General features: G+C 38.7%; 1 protein-coding gene and 1 pseudogene across 3 annotated transcripts; one reads left to right on the top strand and one right to left on the bottom strand.

The window, feature by feature from the left end:
- Positions 1 to 1260: 1260 nt before the first annotated feature.
- FAM98A (family with sequence similarity 98 member A) lies at positions 1261 to 18223 on the bottom strand. Of its 3 annotated transcripts, XR_004987343.2 has the most exons (9): positions 18053 to 18223; positions 15052 to 15200; positions 12060 to 12194; positions 8012 to 8196; positions 6938 to 7018; positions 6207 to 6323; positions 3155 to 3322; positions 2286 to 3066; positions 1261 to 2249 (listed from the first exon to the last, which is right to left on the bottom strand). XR_004987343.2 is itself a non-coding variant. In XM_036434772.2 (8 exons), exons 1-8 carry the CDS (start codon positions 18103 to 18105, stop codon positions 2386 to 2388), a joined length of 1569 nt encoding a protein of 522 aa, XP_036290665.1. In that variant the 5' UTR covers positions 18106 to 18223; the 3' UTR covers positions 1261 to 2385. The 3 variants fall into 3 exon arrangements, 2 of the variants coding, with proteins under 2 accessions (XP_036290665.1, XP_045436488.1); XM_036434772.2 differs by having other exon boundaries at positions 1261 to 3066; XM_045580532.1 differs by lacking the exon at positions 15052 to 15200 and having other exon boundaries at positions 1261 to 3066; positions 18053 to 18205.
- LOC118717910 lies at positions 11092 to 11192 on the top strand (annotated as a pseudogene).
- Positions 18224 to 21760: the final 3537 nt, after the last annotated feature.

The following is a 21760-nucleotide window of genomic DNA, read 5'->3' as shown; positions in this document are numbered from 1 at the left end:
ATAAGAAACTCCTGCCTTAGCCAGTTTGGTTTAGTGCAGTGGTCGGCAAACTGCGGCTGGCAAGCCTCAGTTTGCTGCTCTGTTGACTAATGAGTTTGCCAACCACTGCCTCAGGGAAAAACATTTAAAAATTTTAAATGTTTAAAGACTAAAGTCTTTAACCTGAAGGAAAAACTTTCGCAATGGTCAGCAAACTCATTAGTCAACAGAGCGGCAAACGCCACCTGCATGTGTCTAGTGGAGCATTGGCCTGCAGACTAAATGGTCTTGGGTTTGTTTCCAGTACATGCCCAGGTTGCAGGTTTGATCCCCAGTATGGGGCATGAAGAAGGCAGCTGATTCCAATGATTCCCCCCCCCCCCAAACCAATAAAAATATATTTAACCCTTTGCACTCCGAACCATTCTGGACATTGGCTACCAGCTACTCGACGCTACTTTGCGGCGGACACGTGCGTTGAATTAACTCAATTCCCCGTAATCACTAATAAACTGCAATGTCCCCTGAGAGGGAACATCCGAGTGATATGCTAGAATTCCGATGTCCCCCGAGAGGGGACAGCGGAGTGCAAAGGGTTAAAAAACAAACAAGCAACTACTAATTATACTAAATAGCAGAGACCAAAACTTACAACTTTCCAGACAGAACTTAGCTAGCCAAAAAAATCTAATGAACAGGTAAAGTTAACAAAAAATCAAGGCAGACTTTCAAAAATGGTTTTAGCTATCAAAGCAATGTGCTTATCTCAATAGCAAATAGAATAATTTTAATGGCAAGACAAGTTGATTCCTTGCTCTAAAAAAACCAATTTAGTAGAAACAGGAAATACTTTTTTACAAGCATATATTTATATTTTTAAGAAAAATCCATTTAAGAAAAATGTCCCTCGTTCTTAGGAAGAATGGAGAATATAAAACAAAATCCCTAAAAGATGGGGTTATAATTTACCTGTGCCTAATACACTGTGTAGCAACAGCTACACCCAGTGGTCACATATGAGTAATGACATATTCTAGCAACAACATAGTAAAAGGTCGGTTTGGAAACAGCTATCTTTCGATTTACTTAAGGTTCTAGGGTAAACATTACCTCTCACTACAAATTATGTTTTAAGAGAACACTCGGGAATCTCCAGGGTGGGGGGAGGAGGGGGAGGGATGGAGAAGGGCAGTGACATGGACCTTAGTTCATAAGCTTTAAGCAATTGTGCAGAATAATTCCTTTTAAAAAGTAGCTAAAACAAAACGCAACCACCACAGAGAACGTAGATACTTTATTGCTCACCTTTCACACAAAGCACACCTCCAGCCATTTTCTTTCACAGCTTGACAATGTTTTAAGTATACAAAAACCCAGCAAGAAGTGTCATGTAGTTTTCAGTAAAGGAGAATGTAAAACATCAGCTCAGCCAGGCTTTTGTTTTCTGCAGCAATAATAAAGGGCCTCCTGCACTAAGCAAAAATCTGTCCTCTTTCTCTGTAGTGCATTTCTTATGTTACAAAAAAAAAGTCTCCTGCCCAAAGCAAACTAAATTGTATTTGCTGAGCCAGTGGTATTAACTCGTGCATAAAACAAATTTCAGTTTGCTGTTTCTTCTAGCAGATTTCAAGTAAAAATAGGGTTGAAGGAGGAACTTGTTTTGAATGAATGCAGGTCAGTTTGAATTGCTATACTTCACTAAATGCCTACATGTACCATAGACTCAAAACTTAGTTTGCTTTAATAAATCTTGACGGAATTTGGCCACGTTCAAGGTTTTCTGAGTTCCGCTTGTGGTACAATATTCCATCAAGAGGGTAAGGCTACCGAATGTGCTATCTGCAGAAGAGCTCAGTTAATAGGAACTGACCTAAAAGTTCTATCAGGAAGCAAATGTGGCATAACCTCTCCAAATAAAAAGCCAACCAGGGTGGAAACTGTGCTTGAAAAATAGACATTAGAATAGTATAAGGAAAACGCATATAAATGGGTTGTTAATATGAGGAAGACTTCCTAGTTGTAAATCTAAAAAAATCTAGGAGAATCCTCATTTTCAAAACTGTATATTGAAAACTACTTATTCAAGTAATTTCTTCAAAAAAGTATGCATGTTCTGACTGTGGAATTAGTCTACTGGTCAATTAAAGGCAATGTTAATTACCTTTAAAAAAATTCTTCATACAAAGGAGCGATGTTGTACGTGTTTCTCAAATAAACAGCATTATGTAAGTCCATTAAAAAAAAACACAACCCACCAACAGAATTGAATGAAGACCTACAATGCTTGTGCCAGGCAGGAAACCTGCCTGCCACTTGGGGTCTCGCATTCAAAATCCATACTGGACTCAGGATTCTTAAACTAAGTTTCTATTACTTGAGCTCTAGCAAAATGTAGGTCCCGTAGCCTCAACTAGTGTAATGTCTTCCTTGTCCAAATCCAGAGTGATTATACTGATAGCCTCCGTGCTGGAAGTGCTGTTCAAACTGTCCCCCTTGGTGATAATTCTGGCTCCCCCTTCCTCCCCAACCTCCTCCCTGGCCTCCGCGCCCGCCTCGGCCTCCGCGCCCGCCTCTCCCCCCACGCCCACTGCCTCGATCACCATGGTGCCCGCCATCTTGGTATCTATTGTCCTGCTGGTATCCACCACCCTGGTATCCACTTGCTGTGTAAGTAGTTGTCTGGAAGCCACTATAACCGCCACCCTGATAGCCACCGCCGTGGCCACCATGGTAGCCACCTGGCTGGAAGCCCGAATCTCGATAGCCACCATCTTGGTAGCCACCTCCTCCTCCTCCTCCGCTCCCTCCATCTGTCCAGCCTCCTTGGTGCTTATTTCCTCTTCCTCCCCCTCGGCCACCGTGGTCGTAGCCACCGCGGTCGTAGCCACCACGTCCACCTCTCCCTCCTTGTTCATGACCGCCTCGTCCTCCGTAGGAGGAATGTTCGTAGCCGCCTCTCCCTCCGCCTCGGCCTCCTGCTTGCTGCTGGGGGCCATCCTGCCTTTTCTGCCACGGCGGCATCTCCGGGGGCGGGGGCTCAATCTCATTGGGTCTGCCGCCTCTGTCAGGCACCCTGCCCATCAACACCTGCGGGAGAGGAACGACATTTTAAACCATTTTGTTTTGTACACGGAAATACCTGCATTGGAAAGAAAGACAAAGGCTCTCTAATCACCTTATTGATGGCACAGGCAGACTTTTCTCTTACAGAGCCACTGCTTGTCCTTAGAATCTTTGACAGGTCTTGTCTTGCAGCCAAAAGGTGAGCAACAGAAATAGTACTTTTAGAAGATAAGACTGAACGTTTCGGCTGGTAAACCTTTGCTAATTTCTCTGTGTGACTCTGTTGAAAGAAAATGTTCAAAGAAAATGTCAGTTTTCAAAATGAATATAAACACTCATATTCTATAAGTTAAAAGATTTCCAAAATGTCTGGTAGATGGAAAGGGGATAAGTTATATGCTCACCATTGCTTCTACCTAGTCAAGAACTCTATTCCAGTACAGCAAGAAATGATTGTGTATATTTTGGGGGTAAAAAAGAAGAGGTACCCAGGGGGGTAGACGGGCGATTTTGGACTGTGAAGGTCACCCCTGCCATTGGTCTGATACTTGCTTTGTAATTCTCCCATCTTTGCTTATTATGAGATAAAAAATGCTAGCTGTGACTAATTTGTACTAATTATGCTAACACAATAACATGATACATTTCTTACAAAAGTGACCCCCCCTATTTAATGCTTTCCCCTGGTATAAGTAATAAATAAGGACAAAGGATCTATATTAACCATTAGTAGAAGTGTAACTAATGATTAAGATGCTAGATCTAAAGAGAGAGACAAATCACTGGGAAATTAGAAAACTTGGGCAAGTCATTAAATTTATTTCAAACACAAGACCACAAAAGATAAGTAAAAAATATAAAGACGAAATTTACACAAGAGAATTTAAGTTCAAACAAATATAAAACATTTTCAATATATGCAAATTAGAATAACCTAAATTTTGGGAGACAGCAACAATTCCTATCTATTAAATTACAGAAACAATAGCTACAACTATAATACACATCAAGTCAGCACAAGAACAAAATTATTTGGTATGCCTTTTGGTTATATGCAGGTACTCAAATATTGATGGTAAATGTTTGGATAACATTACATAACAAAATAGAATGTAAAAAGGTAATTTACCATGATTAAACATGAGCAAAAAATATATACTAAAAATGCAAACAGCTGTTGTAGTTATGAAAAAAATGATCTGTGACTTTTATTTTTAAAGATTTAATAATGAAAAGAATAAAAAAATTATCATTCCATAATTTGGGGAATGTTTCCTGAATTTCTTATATTTATTTTTCTTCAAGTCACTATTGTATCTAAATAAGTACTCTAATCAATGTTTGCTGTATGGAAACAAATACCTTTGAGAAAATGGGTTTTATGTTTCAAATAAAACTGATTTAAAATGCAATGTCAAAGTGAGATATAAGAGCATAAATTTTATCTCATATTAAATAAAAGTTCACTGTGCACATTAAAATAATTTCTACAAAATGAGATGTCACTACATAAATTCCATTAAATGAAAAAATAGATTTGTGCAAGTTAAATAATTTGTATAGGCCTTCCTTATCCTCAATATATTTCATACAATCACTGTGTATTATAGTTCAAATATCACCTAAATTAAACGCAGCATCTTAAAAATGTCAAAAATGAGGAGAGTATAGGGAAGCTCAGAGTATCAGGGTGCCTACTGTCAAGACTAGCCAAGACTAGAACCATGGTATCAATTTCCCAGTGTACTTTCATCAATCATCCTATGTTTCTCTAGCTGAAAGTTGTAGATTATTTATTTCTTTAAACTGTAGCTACTATCTGAGGGTGAAATGATTATTTTTATCAAAGATAATTCAAGGAAGAACTTGCATTTCTTAAACAGCAATCACAGAAGAGAACAATTTACTTCTGGTACTATTGACTTGCTATGAAATACTAGGCAAAGTCTCCCATTTATCTAGGTTGCCATCTTTTTTAGTTGCAAAATAAGGGGAATTAAGACTGACCTCTAAGATCCCCTTCTATTACGAAAATGCCATAACCAAATAGATATCTACCCCTACAATTAAGTCAAATAGGACTTTGCTAAGGTTTCAAGATTTTTGTGAAACTAATATATTAGCAAGATTATTGGAGAACTAAATAAAAATACTGAGTCAATTCACTAAAATTCAGAGAAAAATCCATTTTTAAAAATGAATGCATTGCCCAGCCGGCATGGATCAGCTGTTGGGTGTTGATGTATGAACTAGGAGGTCATGGTTCGATTCTTGGTCAGGGGACATGCCTGGGTTTCGGGTTTGATCCCCAGGAGAGGGTGCATGATGCGGCCAATCAAAGATTCTCTCTCATCATTGATGTTTGTTTCTCTCTCTTGCTCTCCCTTCCTCTCTAAAATCAATAAAAATATGTATTTTTTTTAAAAATTGAATGGCTGAAACCGTTTTGGCTCAGTGGATAGAGCATCGGCCTGCGGACTGAAGGGTCCCAGGTTCGATTCTGGTCAAGGGCATATACCTTGGTTGCGGGCGCATCCCTGTGGGGGTGTGCAGGAGGCAGCTAATCGATAATTCTCTCTCATCGATGTTTCTAGCTCTCTATTCCTCTCTGTAAAAAAAAAATGAATAAAATATATATTTTTAAAAATTTAAAAATTGAATGCACTATTAAGGGAACATCTTATACTAACATTTGGACCAACCTGCCCAAAAATTCACGATTTAGTTCCATTTCAGGGTTTTAAGGTTAAATTAATCGTGTCCATTAATTCCCACTTCGTAATCATATAACAGATATTTAATAAATATCTACTGTTGAATGACCAAGACCTTTAAACTGGATTATCTCATTTAAGCTAAAATAAGTCTTATTCTCCAATTCTATAAATCATAATATTTAGTCTTTCTAAATCCAATGAAATTAAATTGTTAAAGTATAGTAAAATAATTTTAAAAGTTATTATTTTAGTAATTTTCAGACACTCCATTTCTCTCACGAAGGGTCTATAACATACAGGGTTTGCTGGACAATACTGAAAAGAAAGGTTCCTCTGTGTGTTTCCTATGTACTTCTCTTGTAGTCTCCACTGTATCTAAACGGTACTAGGAATGCTTAAGGATCAAGTCTATAAATACTCTGCTCTTTTAAATTATTCAATGTGTACCTTAGCTCGGTCAGACCAACCAAAAGACTGGACAGTAACATCCAAACGTTTTATTAGCAGCTTTCTCCGAACTTCATACTCATTGGCTATGGCTTGGTTAATTGCTTCTATCTTTTCCTGAAAAAATAAATAAATAAATAAATAAATAAAAATTTTTTTTTAAGAAGTTAGAATTTTCCTTACAAAAAAAAAAAAAAAAAAAAATAGAAGTTAGAATTTTAATCTGCTTGACCCTTGTTCCCAAAGGGCAGAAACTGTGTCTTTTTCATTCATACATGAATCCCAGCACTTGGCACAAAATAGTTATTCAATAAATATAATAGAAGTTATAATTAAGGAAATGATCTAAAATGTCTCAAAACATAACATATGTACAGTACAAAATTATTTTTAACTTTCCTATAATCCATGTGTGAAGCTCAACCCAATGAAGTTTTGACCTAAAGGCAACCCATTTGGCGATTAGAAACATGCATCGTACTGAACTTCTATTCATTTTAATTGGCTGCATGAAATATATACAAATTACGATGTGTTTCTAACCTTAAGCAAATAAAATTATTTGCTGCACAAATCTTAAGATTCATAAATGATTCTAAGAATGTCCATCTAGGAAACTACATTATTAGAAAAAATAACTTAAAAAACACCCACTGTAGGTGTCAACGTAAATATCATAAGATAGATGGACGATTCCTTGCAAATTCACTCCACAGATGATCACTACTCACCCAGTGGGCCGGTCCCAATGACTTCTTCAATAAAGGCTTTCCCACATGATTAGGTGGAACTTTTGCTAATGTTTCCTTTAACTGACACAAAAAAACATAAATGAATGAATAAACAAATGTAAAAGTAACACATATCCTCCTCATCTTCCTAAGTCCCATCATATCTTGCCATCAAAAGAAGATTCCTGACAGAGGGAAAGGTGGAGGATGTTTTGAAATGTACAAGACCCACACAATAAAGACACTCACTGGCCCACTCCTCATGTGCCTATGGAAGCACGATTCCTTCACTGCACCTACGCCAGCACCTGACAACAGTAGGCACTGAATGGGTATTTCCTGAAGGAAGGAATGAACTCACAGAAAAATAGGATCTATGGACACACTGCTGCTCCCCTGTAGAGTTCAGCCAGATTTGTGCATCATGGTGTACACCTGCCCCATAATGCCAATGTACCAATTCTTAGAGTCCGACAGACATGCATACAGAGAGTAACTCTGCTATAACAAATATCATTCTCTTTTACTCACTGATTTTTTGAAACCTCTTCATGGTTGATAATGTGTGGCATAAATTATTTTCACATACTAGATTATGTTAGCAGACAAATCTAAATTGCCAATTGAAACTTTATAAAACTCGAAGTGAGTGGATTAAAAACCAAGAATGTTTAACATCCTTTTCTGTCCAGTCAATGGGGAGGGTGGTAACATTTAATGATAAAGACTTTAAAACTTAATTGCGTTAAAGTTCAATTATAAAATAATTTTAAAGGACTTAATTCTTTTTAATTATATCTAGCTTATTAAAGCTTATAAATCCAAGTGTCAAGTTTCCTTTTTGAAAAAGAAACATGCCATGTTAAAAACAAAACAACAACAAAAAAAAACACATACACTAAAATACTGATTTCTGTTTAAAGCTTCTAGGATTTAAAACCCAAAACTCATTTAGCAACAATTACTTAATAATATGAACATTAGGTTCCCATTAGGAGAAATTAACTTGCTTCATTTCAAACAAATGTAGGACTATGCCTTTAATACACTACAATCTGGTACTAAAGGTCTTACTTTTTTTTCAATCCCGCTGAAGAATTGGAACATAGTTATATTGGCTGGAGGTTTGGACATTCCTAGAGCAATACATATGCCTTTCAACTCTTGAAAGACCTCACTACCGCCTCCTTCTTGAGCTTTTTTTGGAGGAGTATTCACACAGAGCATTCTGGCAGCTTCTAGTTCTGAGATGAGGTATGCTGAAGTAAACAAAATAAGATTTCAAAATGAGATACAGCTACAGTTAATAGTCATAAGTCTGGAGTCACAACGCTATAGACCTAATGATATGTAACTTTTAAAGCTGCAAGAATGGATAAAAGCAAGAAAGGAAAACCATTTTTACCTCAAGTGACATAGCATATAAACTGATTCTGTAGCACAGGTATTTAACCAATATATATTTAAAGGCTAATTTAAAAATAAGTGATTCTTCTTTGAAACCAAAAGATCAAGGTAGCTGACATCTAAAAATCTGGATTCTTGCATTCTACTATTAAGGAACCTACAGAACAGGGGTTGGCATCTGTTGACAAATTTGCAAAAGGTGGCAGGTGGCAAATTTTCAGTGACAGTTCAAAAGGTTACTTTTTTAACTTCTCACCACTGACATGCACCAGTGACCCTAATATAATAAAAGGCTAACATGCAAATCGACCAATGGTGGAACGACTGATCACTAATGACACAGGGGGCAGAGGCTCAATGCAGGAGCTGCCCCCTGGTGGTCAGTGTGCTCCCACAGGGGGCGCAGAGAGCTGCTCAGCCAGAAGCTGGCACTGCCTCAGAGGCCAGAGCGGCTCCCGCCATTGCCACCTTGCGAGCCCCCGAGTGGTCCTGGACTGCAAGAGGGCGCAGGCCGGGTTGAGGGATGCCCCCTCTCCTCCAGGGTATGAATGTCGTGCACTGGGCCTCTAGTATAATTATATGTTCCTCTAGTCATCCAATACTTAGGAAGTCTGTTTAGAATTGGCATAAAACAACATTTTTAAGCAGTCCAAGTTTAATATACAGGAGAAGGGGGAAGGCACTAAACACCCAAGAGTTCCTTTCTTATGGTGTCCAGCAGCCTAATGTCACGCTCTGGCTGTTCAAAATAAACCCCCTTCTTCCATCCATTTTCTTCTCAGTATTCCCTTCCCCCTACTTTCCTCATTCTCATCCCCTCCCGGGAAAACAAAAACACTTTCAAATCCTTTCTTGGCAGAGTCCTTTTGTGTCAGTATCATCCCTTGTGTGTTGATTTCAGTCATGGATAATGAGGGCTGCAATCTGCTTCCGGTAATTAAGGTGAAGATACAAATATTCAGTCTTATTCCTTTAACCTTCCTCAGGACATTCACATTTTTATAAGACAATTAGTAATCATGTGGATTTCAGGAATATGACCACATGAAAACCTCTTGATAATATGAGAAAGTTGGATTTGGAAAAAGCCATTTTTTGGGCTCTTAAGTTTAGAAGGACAGACGAATGATCAGCCTGAATATCTTATGTCCTAGACCCAAGGGGTAATGCTAGAAGTAGAAGGGTAATAATTTTGGCTGATCATTTCTGAAAAGCTGTCAACTCCTATTCTAGAAAATATACACACCTGAGTTTCTGGAAAGGTAATTCTAAATAGGTTTGATCAAATCTTAACATGTTCCATAGAGCAAACTGTATGAGTTGAAAGATCAAAACAGTAAAACTCCCCACTGTCATGAAAATAATCAATTTTTATGAATAAGGTTTTACTGGAACACTGCCACGTTCATCTGTTTCTGTATCACCTGTAGCTGCTTACACGCTACATAGCATGAAGGTCAGAGTTGTGACAGAAATCTTGTGGTCCACAAAGCTGAAAATGTTTATTACCCGGACCTTTAAAAAAAAGAGTTTGCCAACCCTTGTTCTAGAAAATCATATACTATATGATTTAATCAATTTGTTCTCTAAATTTAGGACAACGTAGCACAGGTATTCAAAAAATTAGTTCCCCAATACAATTACCATCAAAAAGCATTAACTGTAGATGGTGAGTTCAAAGTATTAAGAAAGGCACTGACTGGATTATTAATGCAAAACAAAAAAGATTACCTCTACTGACAATCTAGTGAGGAATAAATAATAAATGCATAAAAAGATGAATAGTTTTTTCATCTATTAGAAACTTAGAAATGACTTCTTTTACCTAAGGGAAATGTTCTGACAGCCAGAAAGGCCAATGAACGGCTACAATAGTTCTTAATCTGACACAGGAGAGTTTTTCAGCCACTCATTAGAAGACTATTTTATTTTACTAACAATTCCAATGAGGTTAGTTTATTTTTTACCCCTCGAAACACAATGTATTAAAAGATTCAAATCAGTAAGGTAAGGGTGCTGGAAGAAGTCAAATTATAGCATTAAGATGTGACAACTGGTATTTGGGAAAGACACAAATATTCATACGGAGCAAGTAGAGGAGTACATGTACATAAACATTAGCATGAAAGAAAACAAACTGGGGGAATATTTTAGAAAAGGGGAAACAGCAAAAGCAAAGATGAGGAGGGAGGTGAGTAGTGTGCATGCGTGAAGAACACAAAGAGAACTTTGGCTGACTCAGTTGAGCAAATAGCTGCATATTCTTGAAAAGCTTTTGAGGTGCTAGCACATTAAAACAGCCTATTAATATTGACCCAAAATGATCACGTTCTGTGCAGTCTGCTTAAGGAAGAGGAAAGAGTTAAAGGTATTTTATAAAGATTTATATTCAAAGTGGTTTACATAATTATCAGAGTTACACTAAAAAGGAAAACTCTGAGCACTGTGGAAGAATTAGCTACTCAGGGTTATTACTAACCTCTCCACACAGCTGTTGTCCTGCTATGTAAGATAACATAGTCCAAGTGCCAAATATTAGGCGTTGGTAAAGATAAGCAGCGCTGCCAAAGAATCACTGAGCACACTATGGCTGAGCCAGCTATAGAAATTATACGATTTGAAGGTTACTGCATGCATGCACAAGAACTACCGCAGCAGTATCAGTGCCTAAAGCAGTATCTAATCTTAAGGGCATATCACCCCAGTGGCAATCATTTAGCAAAGGGGTAGTTAAGAAAGTGGTTCTGGTGCTCACTTTGGCAGCATATATGCTAAAATTGGAATACGGGGATTAGCATGGCTCCTGTGCAAGGATGATATGCAAATTCATGAAACATTCCATCCATATTAAAAAAAAATGATTCTGGAATAATTAAGTATAATGGCTATGAATACTTTTTTTTTTTAAAACTGTACCTTCAAGATTAGAGTTGTAGCATTTTCTAGAAAACATAATACAGTAGTAAAGACAAATATTTAAAAAATACTCTTATTTGTGTTTGTCATAGTAAGAACTGTACTACTTACTCAGCTAACCAAAGCTTAATCTAAATGTGTTTCAGAATGCTACAACAATTCTGAGTTAAGATTATTCACTGAATTTATTGGAGAATTTAAGACAGCAAAATTTGTGAGTCTACTTACTGTTTTTTAGGGTGAAAAGAGAAATAGTAATTAGTATTTCAAAACATGGAAGGAAATAACTTTTTATAATAATTTATTTCCCACAATGATGAGCAAATACAGGAACAAAGCAAATATTATTGCAGAAAATTTTACATTTGCAAACAAAACCAACACCCTTAACCAATTACCCAATCACAACGAAACATCAACAAGACAAAATATTTTAATGATAATAATAATAAAAAAAAAAACTTCACCATTCCCACACTGTTTTCCCAGTCTATTTTAAAAAGTGCTTCCAGTCTAGAACGCTAAGGTTTAATGATCACACACTGACCAACACTCCAGCACTACCTTTGGTCACAACAGGTGAAGCACAACGATAAATGAGTAGCAATTACAAAACATCTCTGCTGCCTGCACACAGACCCAATAGCTTCTAAGCTGGAAATTTAATCAAAAGTTTTCTTTAAAATAAGTATTCTGAACTAAATCCATAATAAAACAAAAACAGTAACAACCAGTTTATTAGTCTTGGAAAACATAAATAGAAAAAATAAAAGCTACATTCTAGTAGCCATGAACTTACTGAGCAGGAGGAGGCAGTTCTTCTGAACGAGAAGGCGCTTGGTCACATCCCCAGATGTCAGCGAAGGATACGGACAGTTCATCTCCCCTAGGAGCCCACTCACCTCAAGCTGGAATTCTTCAGCTTCATTCGGGCCTTTTTAAGAATTAGAATCATCTTATTTAATAAAAATGTTTTTCCCATTAGCATACACACATTTGATATAAATGGAAATTTTAATAAGGTTTTCCTAACGAAAGTTCCTTTTTCTTCTAATTCATCCTTTCTCACGCCACTGACAATTTTCTTCCTTAAATACTTTCATTAGGTTATTCCCTTATTTGAGAATCTTTAATTGCTAATCTCTACCTCATCTAATCAATTTTTTCCTTTTTTTTTTTTTTAAATCCTTACCGGAGGATATTTTCCACTGATTTTTTTAGGCAGAGTGAAAGAGAGTGGGAAAAACAGAGAAACATCTATGTGAGAGAAACACATCGAATGATTGCCTCCTGCATGAGCTCAACCAGGGTATGGGGTGGGGAGGAGCCTGCAACCAAGGTAAAGGTACCCTTCACAGGAATTGTACCGGGGACCCTTCCATCCACTGGCTGACGCTCTATCCACTGAGCCAAACCAACTAGGGCAAGATTTTCTGTCTTTAAAGATTTTTCACAGCCTCTGCTTTGCCCTTCCCAATTACGTTTTTTATAATTATCTGCTACTTCCACAAATATTTCCTCAACTTGTGCCAGGCTAGTCTCAATGCCACAGGTCCATCTAATTTCCACATCCCATGCCTTCATTTCAGTTATTCCCCATGATGGATATGCTCTCTACCCTCCTCTCCTCTATCAAGTCCCACCTATCCATCAAAGTCCCACCTATCCATCAAAGTGGTCTTGCTCCCTGAGGAAGCCTTACCCACCCAAGTACTATGGCACTGACTGCCTTCCTCCCACTGTGAGCCACCAAGTGAAGTATGTGACTATTACTCATGTACAACGGTTTCCATTGCATCTCTAGTTTCTAGACTAAGTGTGAAGGTAGTGAACATGACTTGTAGTTCTGTATTCCTATGCAAAGTATAGAGTGTACTGGGTGAACCAAGGAAAAACAATGCTCTTTTATTCTTTACTATTTTGATGGCTCTCTATTCAATATCAGAGAGGGGCAGAAATGAACAAACTTGGAGAGTCATTTGGCCTGAGACCTTTTTCTCATCCATAGACTGGGAAGACTGTATTATCGATGTTTTGCAAACTGTGTTCTGTGAGGTCCAGAGGTGCACAGCCCTCCTTCAGAGGCAGCTGGGACGATGAGAAGAGAGTTGTGCTAAAAGTACTCCCTTCTCAACTTAACTACAGCAGCAACACTTTACCTGTTTTATGTATTGGCTTCTATAAAGTGTTTTCATATGAACAAAGAGAATCCGGGTTATAAATAGTTACCATATAGCACAGATGTTTATTCAGAAGGTCTTACAATCTCTGAAATATTAGGTTAAGAGGCAAAGTTAAGAGTAATGGCTCCCAAATTTGACTGCTGGGATTGAATCCTGGCTTTACCCCTTACTGGTTTGTGTGACCTCAGGTGATGTCTTTAACCTCATTGTGTTTCCTTGTTTAATGTATAAGAGTAATAAACCTAGGTCTGCCCTGAAGTTTAAATGAGTTCATATAAGTAAAGTACTTAGAACATAGTAAGTACTCAATAAATGTAAGCTGCTGCTATCATTACTATTGTATTATACTCTCCTTAAAAATTAGAATTTGGGCCAAAACTGGTTTGACTCAGTGGACAGAGCGTCAGCCTGCGGACTGAAAGGTCCCAGGTTCGATTCTGGTCAAGGTTGCAGGCACATCCCCAGTAGAGGGTATGCAAGAGGCAGCTGATTGATGATTCCCTCTCATCAATGTTTCTAACTCTCTATCCCTCTCTCTTCCTCTCTGTAAAAAATCAATTAAATATATTTAAAAAAAAATAGAATTTGGCTGAGTATGGCTCAGCAGTTGAACGCTAACCGATGAACCAGGAGGTCACTGGTTTGATTCCCAGTCAGGGCACATGCCCAAGTTGTGGGCTAGATTCCCGGTAGGGAGGCATGCAGAAGGCAGCAGATTGATGATGTTTCTCTCTCATCGTTCTTTCTATCTCTCTATCCCTCTCCCTTTTTCTCTAAAAATCACTGAAGGGGAAAAATTTTTTAATTAGAATTAAGTGCAATTAATATGTATACATTAAATATATTAAACACAAAAGAGTGAGCTCTTCCCAATGGAATTCTGTGAAAAAGAAAATGAGCTTTAGTATATAGTTCTCTATAAGAGTGGATTAACAGGTGGACATTTTTCTATTATATTATAGGTTTACCTATGGTAGGAGGGAAGCCAGATGGTGGAGTGTCAGGTTCTAAGCTTTTGTACAGCTCTTTTGCAGAATCAACAAAACAGTAGTTGTTATTGCTATTACCGTAACAAAACTGGCAAATATAAAACAACAGCTCTCAATGCCATAAATCTGATGGTGTTGGATTTGATTTTGGTATAGCTAGTGATATAAGAAAACTTAATAAAGTGTTCTCTTTCTCCCTACATATACTAATTAGAGTATTTACTTTACATGCTATACGCACTTCTAGAATCTGGTAGTACAAAAGAAAAAATACCACCAATTTAAGATCTCACAAGTCAAGTTTTACAAAAAATGGAAAGTTCATATATACTATATTTCTCTCCATTTTTTTGTATCTTAGTAATAGGGTCTTTTCACCTTCCATAACAGATGCATGACTATATATATATTTTTTCAACTTCTGAATCACTTTTCTCTAAAAACAATAGAGGCAGAGTATTCTGCTGCTTTACAATTTATATATATATATATATATATATATATATATTTATTTATTTACAAAGAATTTGAAATTTTAGCTTTAGCACTGATAGTGTTCAATTGGCAATACTCAAATTTTATTTGTTATATTTTGCCCCTAGAACTGATCTTTACTTACTGTTAGTTGCTTGCACATTTTCTTCCAGTTTACAGAGCACTCTTAATTCAGACACCAGCCAAGCACAGAGTTTGGTAAACTCAGGGGAGCTGGCTCCAGCAGAGACCGCCTGAGACAGAGCGCCATCTTCTAACAATGGACCCTTGTAACTGGCGAGTTAAGAAATCACACTTCAGAAGAATACAGAATCACACCTAATATATTACAGATGCAATATGTTTATGTATTATTTCTATAATTGATAGCTTAAATGATCTCAATGACCAGTTTCTAACCTTACAAATATAAAAACTTGGAACTATACCAAATCATTAGAAAAATAAGCTAAAGGATAACTGCATTTCATCCCTTCAAAATATAGGTGAATATTTATGTCTACTTCTAAACACTTACAGAAAGCTCTTACTGTATAAAGATTTGTTTTCTTACTCTAACTGAACTGAGTATTAAAACCAGATTAATAAGTGATAGCTAATTTTACTATATTTTATTAGTTTAGAAATACAACTTAGGTTATTTTTCCAGAAATCAATTAGGTTAGGGTTTTAACGACTTTCTTTAAAAGCAAAAACTTTCCAATTAATCATTTATTTCTTTTTCTATATTTAATGACTGTTAAGACCAGTAAGACCTGCTAGTACCAGAGAAATGTCAAGTTTAATCTAATGATTGCTGGCGAGTTGATGTTTGGGTGAATTGGTACAAGTGAAACCTAATCCTTTGCAACTGAGTCAAATGTAATTTTAAAAAATTACTTAATGTTCAAACATTCATAAAAAGCAATAGTAATAACAAACCCCAATCTAGGACACAGCTATAATTAAAGATTTTGTCATTCTCAACGGAATTTTAAAATATATTTTCTACAGAAGATTATTTTATCTTCTTGTAAAGAAAATGTTAATAAAATCCTTGCTATTAAAGGTAATGTATTAAGTACACTTGAGATAATTTGATGTTTAGTGGTATAGAAATGTTAGAGCAATTAAAATACTTAGCCCCTTTAAAATACAATTATATGTGTATACACCGAATGGAATGGAAAAAGTGTTACACAAAATGAGGTTAGATCTCTGGCATCTAGATTTAAAAGCACATATTAGACACTGGAGTAAAGAGACTAGGCCTAGAAACTTCTCCTTGTGCTTCACTTTTAGATTTTGCTCTCTTATTTTACAAATAATTACTGAATTCCTACTGTGTGCCAAATCAGAGATGAAAGGCAGTCATTTAATTCTAGTATTTCTCAGTGAATTCTTTAAAAGTACACATCCATCAATTAAGACTAAATTTTAATGATTGAATGCCACCAAACTAAGTAGTTATGGTTAAAATTTATAGCAAAGTTTTCAGAAAATCCCACGTTTTACATTACAACTCATCCTAAGTAACTATTGGGTTCCAATGACTACTTTTATAGTTCCCTTAAGAACATTAAAAGAAGGTAAAAGAACAATAACGGGAAGAGACGTCCATCACCCATTGTTGGGTGACCTCCTCCCATGCAGAATGACTGCATTCACGTAAGGTCCACCTTGTCCTCTCATCCGACAGCTTTCAAACCTACTCTTAATGCCACTTCTTAGAAGCTTCTAGGGCTTGATTTCCTTTGGCAGTAAAGGGGCCCTCCTCACAGCATATTCGGAACCTGTGAACTTCTCTGTACCCATCCGTGCTCAGCCCAACCCTGCCGCAGAACAAGTGTTCCTCAACAAACGTGCACTGAGTGAATGAATGAATGGCTTCCTGTGTGAGTATGCATTTCCTTCGAGATGTCTACCCAAACAGTCCACTTTGCTGATCCGTTTTTACTGTTTTTACTTATACTCTATTCAAAGAAATAAGCCCCTAAAGCTCGGAATATTCATTAAAAAAAGAACAACAACAACAATGGTACTTCACTTTAACAAAGAAAGGTGATAAGCACTGCGGCTTCCTTTCCTAAACATTTCTACCAGGTCAGCAAGTTGCTTAAGGGGACGGCCTTGAGGAAGAAACCCTCCCACTGTCCCTTCTTAAAAAATGGTTTCCACGTGATGATCCAAAAGCATAGGGGAAGGTTTTGACTGGATCTTTATTAAGACAGCTACCTAAATGTGTAAAAAAAAAAAAAAAATTTTGACACTGTACCTATAACCAAATATTTTATCATACGATTTGTTTCTGAGACCACATTTACCTCAAGAGGATCTCTCTGAGTTTTCAAGTTTTAATAAGAGTATTCTGATCTGGGTTAACCCAGGGAGGTCAGAAGCCTTAATTTCCAACTTGTAGAGAAGACCATGTAGGGGTATAGTTAGCTGTCAGGAGGGGAGACAATAGACACCGCAAACAGGCAGGGGTGTGGGGAGTGAAGACGACCCTATGGCTCCAAGGAGTGTCCGAGGATAAAGGAACTGCCCGTGGCTCCCAGGGAGGTGGTGGCAGGTGAGGGGCACAGCGGGCCGGTCAGCTAACGGGCCGGCCGGCCGCGGCGCAGACGTGTGGCTTCGGGGCGCCGGGCGCCTGCGGAGATGACTGGGCAAAGGCGTTCTGAGCCCGAAGGGGTGGGGAAGGCGCAGGGGCTCCCTGCGGGGCGTCTGGAGGACCAGCAGGAAAGCCGGGAGTCAACTTTGGCAACCTCTAAAGTGAGGGGGCCCAGCCGGAAGGATGGGGAGCCAGGAGAGACACTCCAGAGGGGGGTTGGTTGGCTGGTTGGCGAGAGGACCGGCGCCCAGACAATGACACGCCAGACGGACCGACCCCGCGGGGAACTCGGCTGCCAGGAACCCAGGGCGGGCCCGGGGGCGCCGCATGCGGAGGGCCCGCACCGAGCAGGGCAGACCGTAGACGTGGCACCGGGAGTCCCGGCGCCCGAGGAGAGGCGCGCCAGCCGGCCGGGCGCCGCCGCGGGGTGCGGCGTGGAGAGCCAGGTGTCTCCGCCTGGGGGACCCCGGAGGCGTGCCCGGGGGGCACCCGCCGTGTGGGGACCGGCAGACCCGCCGTGCTCGGGCGCGCTTACCCGAGGTCTTCCAGCGACTCCAAGATGTCAGTCTCCATGAGGTCGCACTCCATGCTTAGTGGTATTCAAATTTCCGAGTCCGAGAGGCTCCCCTCTCCGCCGGCAACGCGTACCCTAGCGCATGCGCTGCCTCCCCGGAACTTCCAAGTCGACGTCTGGCGCCTCAGGCCCGGCACTGCGCATGCCCCGGGCGTGCGCGAGGAGCGCGGCCCCGCCCACCGCCCCGCCCCCGCCGGCTGCGCGATTGGCCAGGAGGCAGAGTTTTTGCACATGCGCGTTGCTGAGTCGTGAAGCCGGCGGCCCAAAGAAGGGCAGGCGGACTGGCTGCGTGGCAGCCGGGCTGGGGACCAGGCACCTGGGGGAGCGGGCGGGGTGGGATTAGGGGTGGAGGGGCAGGGGATGAAGCGCAGCGTTCTAGCCTCAAGTCTTAACTTCCTTTACGCAAATGTGAATCTCCGAGCGAAGCCTGCCGGGGAGGTGTCAGGGGGTCTCTAGCTTTGGGTGGGGGTTGTCAGTGAAACGGTCTTGGAGCTCAGGGAGTGGCTGTCCGCACCCTGCCAGCGTGTTCCAGCCTTAGCCGCGGGCCACGGAGAAAGGGAAAACCCTTAAGCTTCAGAGGCATGAATGAGACCGGGGCCAGGAACGGCATAGACGTGCGTTTTGATTTCCTGGTGGTGGCAGTAGACCCGTTCTCAGGATTAGGGAGCAGCAAACTTTCCCTCCTCGTGGTCATAGTCAGAAGCGGTTGCACTCCCTGCTTTTGGCTTCTTAAGACCTTCAGACACTGAGAATCTCGTTTTAAAGGAGGGTGGGGCAGAGAAGGGCTTCACTTCGGGACGAAAAGAGTAGATAGATGCACTTCAGACCTTGAATAAACTTTTTTTCTTTTCTGTCATGCAATTGCCATTGATAGTATTTGCCTGGGTGTAACATTCCATTCGCGGTAGATTATAATTTCTTGATAGTAATTGGTTAGGTATATGTTTAGAAGTGATTGAGAAATGAAATTACAAAGTTTTCAAGGTGATGGTATATGTAGAAAATTATATTTAAGCATAAATTGGTATACTATTGCATTGGGTAGGCATTTAATTAAAGAGTTTTCTAATTGGCACCAGGGTGTGTGTGTGTGTGTGTGTGTGTGTGTTTAATCGTCAAACGTTTTTGTGTCTAGTGGATAAATATCCCCTATACCTTAAATTCCTGAATTTGCATCATCTGGAGGAGGGGGTGAGAAATTAACATTTCTTATGCAGCTAGTGTGTGCTTGACATAGTATAATATTACATCCTTGATCCATATTATTTACCAAGTCATCCTAAGATGACACTAAGGCCCTGCCCAGTAGCTTCATGACCAGTTAAGATGGTAAAACCAATAAGAAATGGACTTTGAGGTATATCTGAATCCATATTCCTTCCTATTTGACTATTCAAATAAGGATTTATAGGCTAGATGTGAAAAGACAGGAATATCAAGCTATTTGAATTTGTGTAAGCTTGTATATGATGTACATGATTACCTTATAATGAAAATGGAATAATAATTTATTCTTGGCATTGTAGAAGGTGCCAAATAAAAAGTAATGCTTACTGCAAAATAAGTTTGGGTGGGAAAAAGTTTCATTCTTGACTCGATTTTCCACATAAAAAGTAACACTATAATGAGCAAGTGATGAGTCCCCTAAATTTGTTCTAATACAAATTGTTTGATTAAATGGAAGGTAACCAATACAAAGGGATTTTTAAAATATATTATTTAAAAATAATTCTAGCCCAAACCGGTTTGGCTTGGTGGATAGAGCTTTGGCTTGTGGACTGAAAGATCCCAGGCTCGATTCACATCAAGGTCATGTACCTTGGTTGTCCCCGCACATCCCCTACTGGAGATGTGCATGAGGCAGCTGATCGATGGTTCTCTCTCATCGATGTTTCTAACTCTATCCTTCTCCTTTCCTCTCTGTAAAAAAATCAATAAAATATATAATTTTTAAAAATATGAAGGAGATGAGACCGGTTTGGCTCAGTGGATAGAGCTTCGGCCTGGGGACTGAAAGGTCCCGGGTTCAATTCCGGTGAAGGGCATGTACCTTGGTTGCAGGCACATCCCCAGTGGGGGTATGCAAGAGGCAGCTGATCAATGATTCTCTCTCATCTCTCATCAATGTTTCTAACTCTCTATCCCTCTCTCTTCCTCTCTGTAAAAAATCAATAAAATATATTTTATAAAAATAAAAATATGAAGGAAAGACTATATAAAATTAAAAAAATAAAAATAATTTTATAATACATTTTGCTGCAACAAAACTGTTTCTAAAAGTAAATATTGTCTCAATAGAAAAGGGAAAAAAGTAAATATTTCTATCATTTATATAGGATCTACTAGAAATCTTCTGCATTTTGTTTTGCATTTGTTTGTATTTATATTGTAACCAGGATATCTAAAAACCTCATTCAAAATGAAATTTAACAGAATGAAAAGAACACTGATTGGGGAATTATTGAGCCCTGGTTCTTGATTCAGATCATTATAAGAAAGGATTTTCTATCACAGTTGTCTCAAGTCAATCAGGTATCTTTAAGAGATGAATTTTCTGTGTAGAAGGTGTTCAACTTGAAATTATGAATGACCTTAGTTTAAAGACCAGCCTTTCCAGATCTTCTTGAAAAGAGTAAAGAGAAATCATATTTTATACTTCTGAGAAAAATATATGGGGGGAAATTGAAATGAAAACTGGTATCAATTTTCAGAGGAACATCTTTTTAGGTATAATCTTAAATATTATTATAAGGGAAATTTTTAATTATGTAGTAGTTAAAAATTTATGCAGCTGAGATTCTTAAGAAAGTTACTTCTGCCCTGGCTGGCATGGTTCAGTGGTTAGAGCATTGGCCTGTGCACTGAAGGGTCCTGGTTTCCATTCCCAGTCAAGGACATGTACCTGAATTGCAGGTTCAGTCCCCAGGCCTGGTGCGGGTGCATGTGGAAGGCAACCACTACATGTGTCTCTCTCACATCTTTCTCTCTATTTCTCTCTCTCTCAATTAATAAAAGAAAAAAAAATACTTCTAAAATCTATAGAAGGGTAATTTTTTATTTTATTTTTTAATTGAATTGATTGAATAAACTGGTATCCATGTCAGGCCAAGAGTTGAGTTTTATTTGGCCTAAGTGATAAATTTAAAGAATTTTGAGTCCTCATTTAAAAGTTTAAAGATATTATTGCATTTTCTTGAAAAAATAAGTCAGTCTACTTGGTAGCACTGAACTCTTACTGTCCATCAAGGCAATGATTGCCTTGAGCTGAGAAGGCTGCCAGTTCAATTTTCTTAAAACCACACACGATGGTTTTATATTAGTCTTTCACAAGTTAACATTAATGTTACGATTTTATGTTTTTTTTAAAAAGATGTTCCTAACTTTTCTATCCAGTTGCTACAAAATGATGCATTTTCTACGTGTTGCTTAGTACATTGATGCATAGGCAATAGGCATAAAAAATGTTGATTAGTTGATCGACAAGCAAGTTTTCCCTTTCTCCTAACCAGACCCTGCTTTCTTCTGAAAGAACAGAGCGATTCTTTACAGGGAACGAATAACTACAACAATGAGCTACGCTCTGAGCTCTCGGATCATCCTGGAACTTAGTCAATGCCTATTTAAAACTCAGCTATTTTGGTAGGATGATATGTTCTCTGCTGACTTAGA

This window comes from Pipistrellus kuhlii, unplaced genomic scaffold (genome assembly GCF_014108245.1).
Source record: "Pipistrellus kuhlii isolate mPipKuh1 unplaced genomic scaffold, mPipKuh1.p scaffold_m20_p_13, whole genome shotgun sequence".
Taxonomy (NCBI): domain Eukaryota; kingdom Metazoa; phylum Chordata; class Mammalia; order Chiroptera; family Vespertilionidae; genus Pipistrellus; species Pipistrellus kuhlii.
This window is presented reverse-complemented; position numbering and strand designations above follow the sequence as displayed.

Bases quoted from the DNA above. Each gene is read 5' to 3' on its own strand.
- FAM98A (XM_036434772.2), bottom strand. From the start codon at position 18,105: ATGGAGTGCGACCTCATGGAGACTGACATCTTGGAGTCGCTGGAAGAC. The intron at 7,019-8,011 runs GTAAGACCTTTA...TTTTTGTGTCAG, and splicing joins TCAGCGGGATTGAAAAAAAA to TTAAAGGAAACATTAGCAAA. The intron at 6,324-6,937 runs GTGAGTAGTGAT...TTATTTTTTCAG, and splicing joins CATTGGGACCGGCCCACTGG to GAAAAGATAGAAGCAATTAA.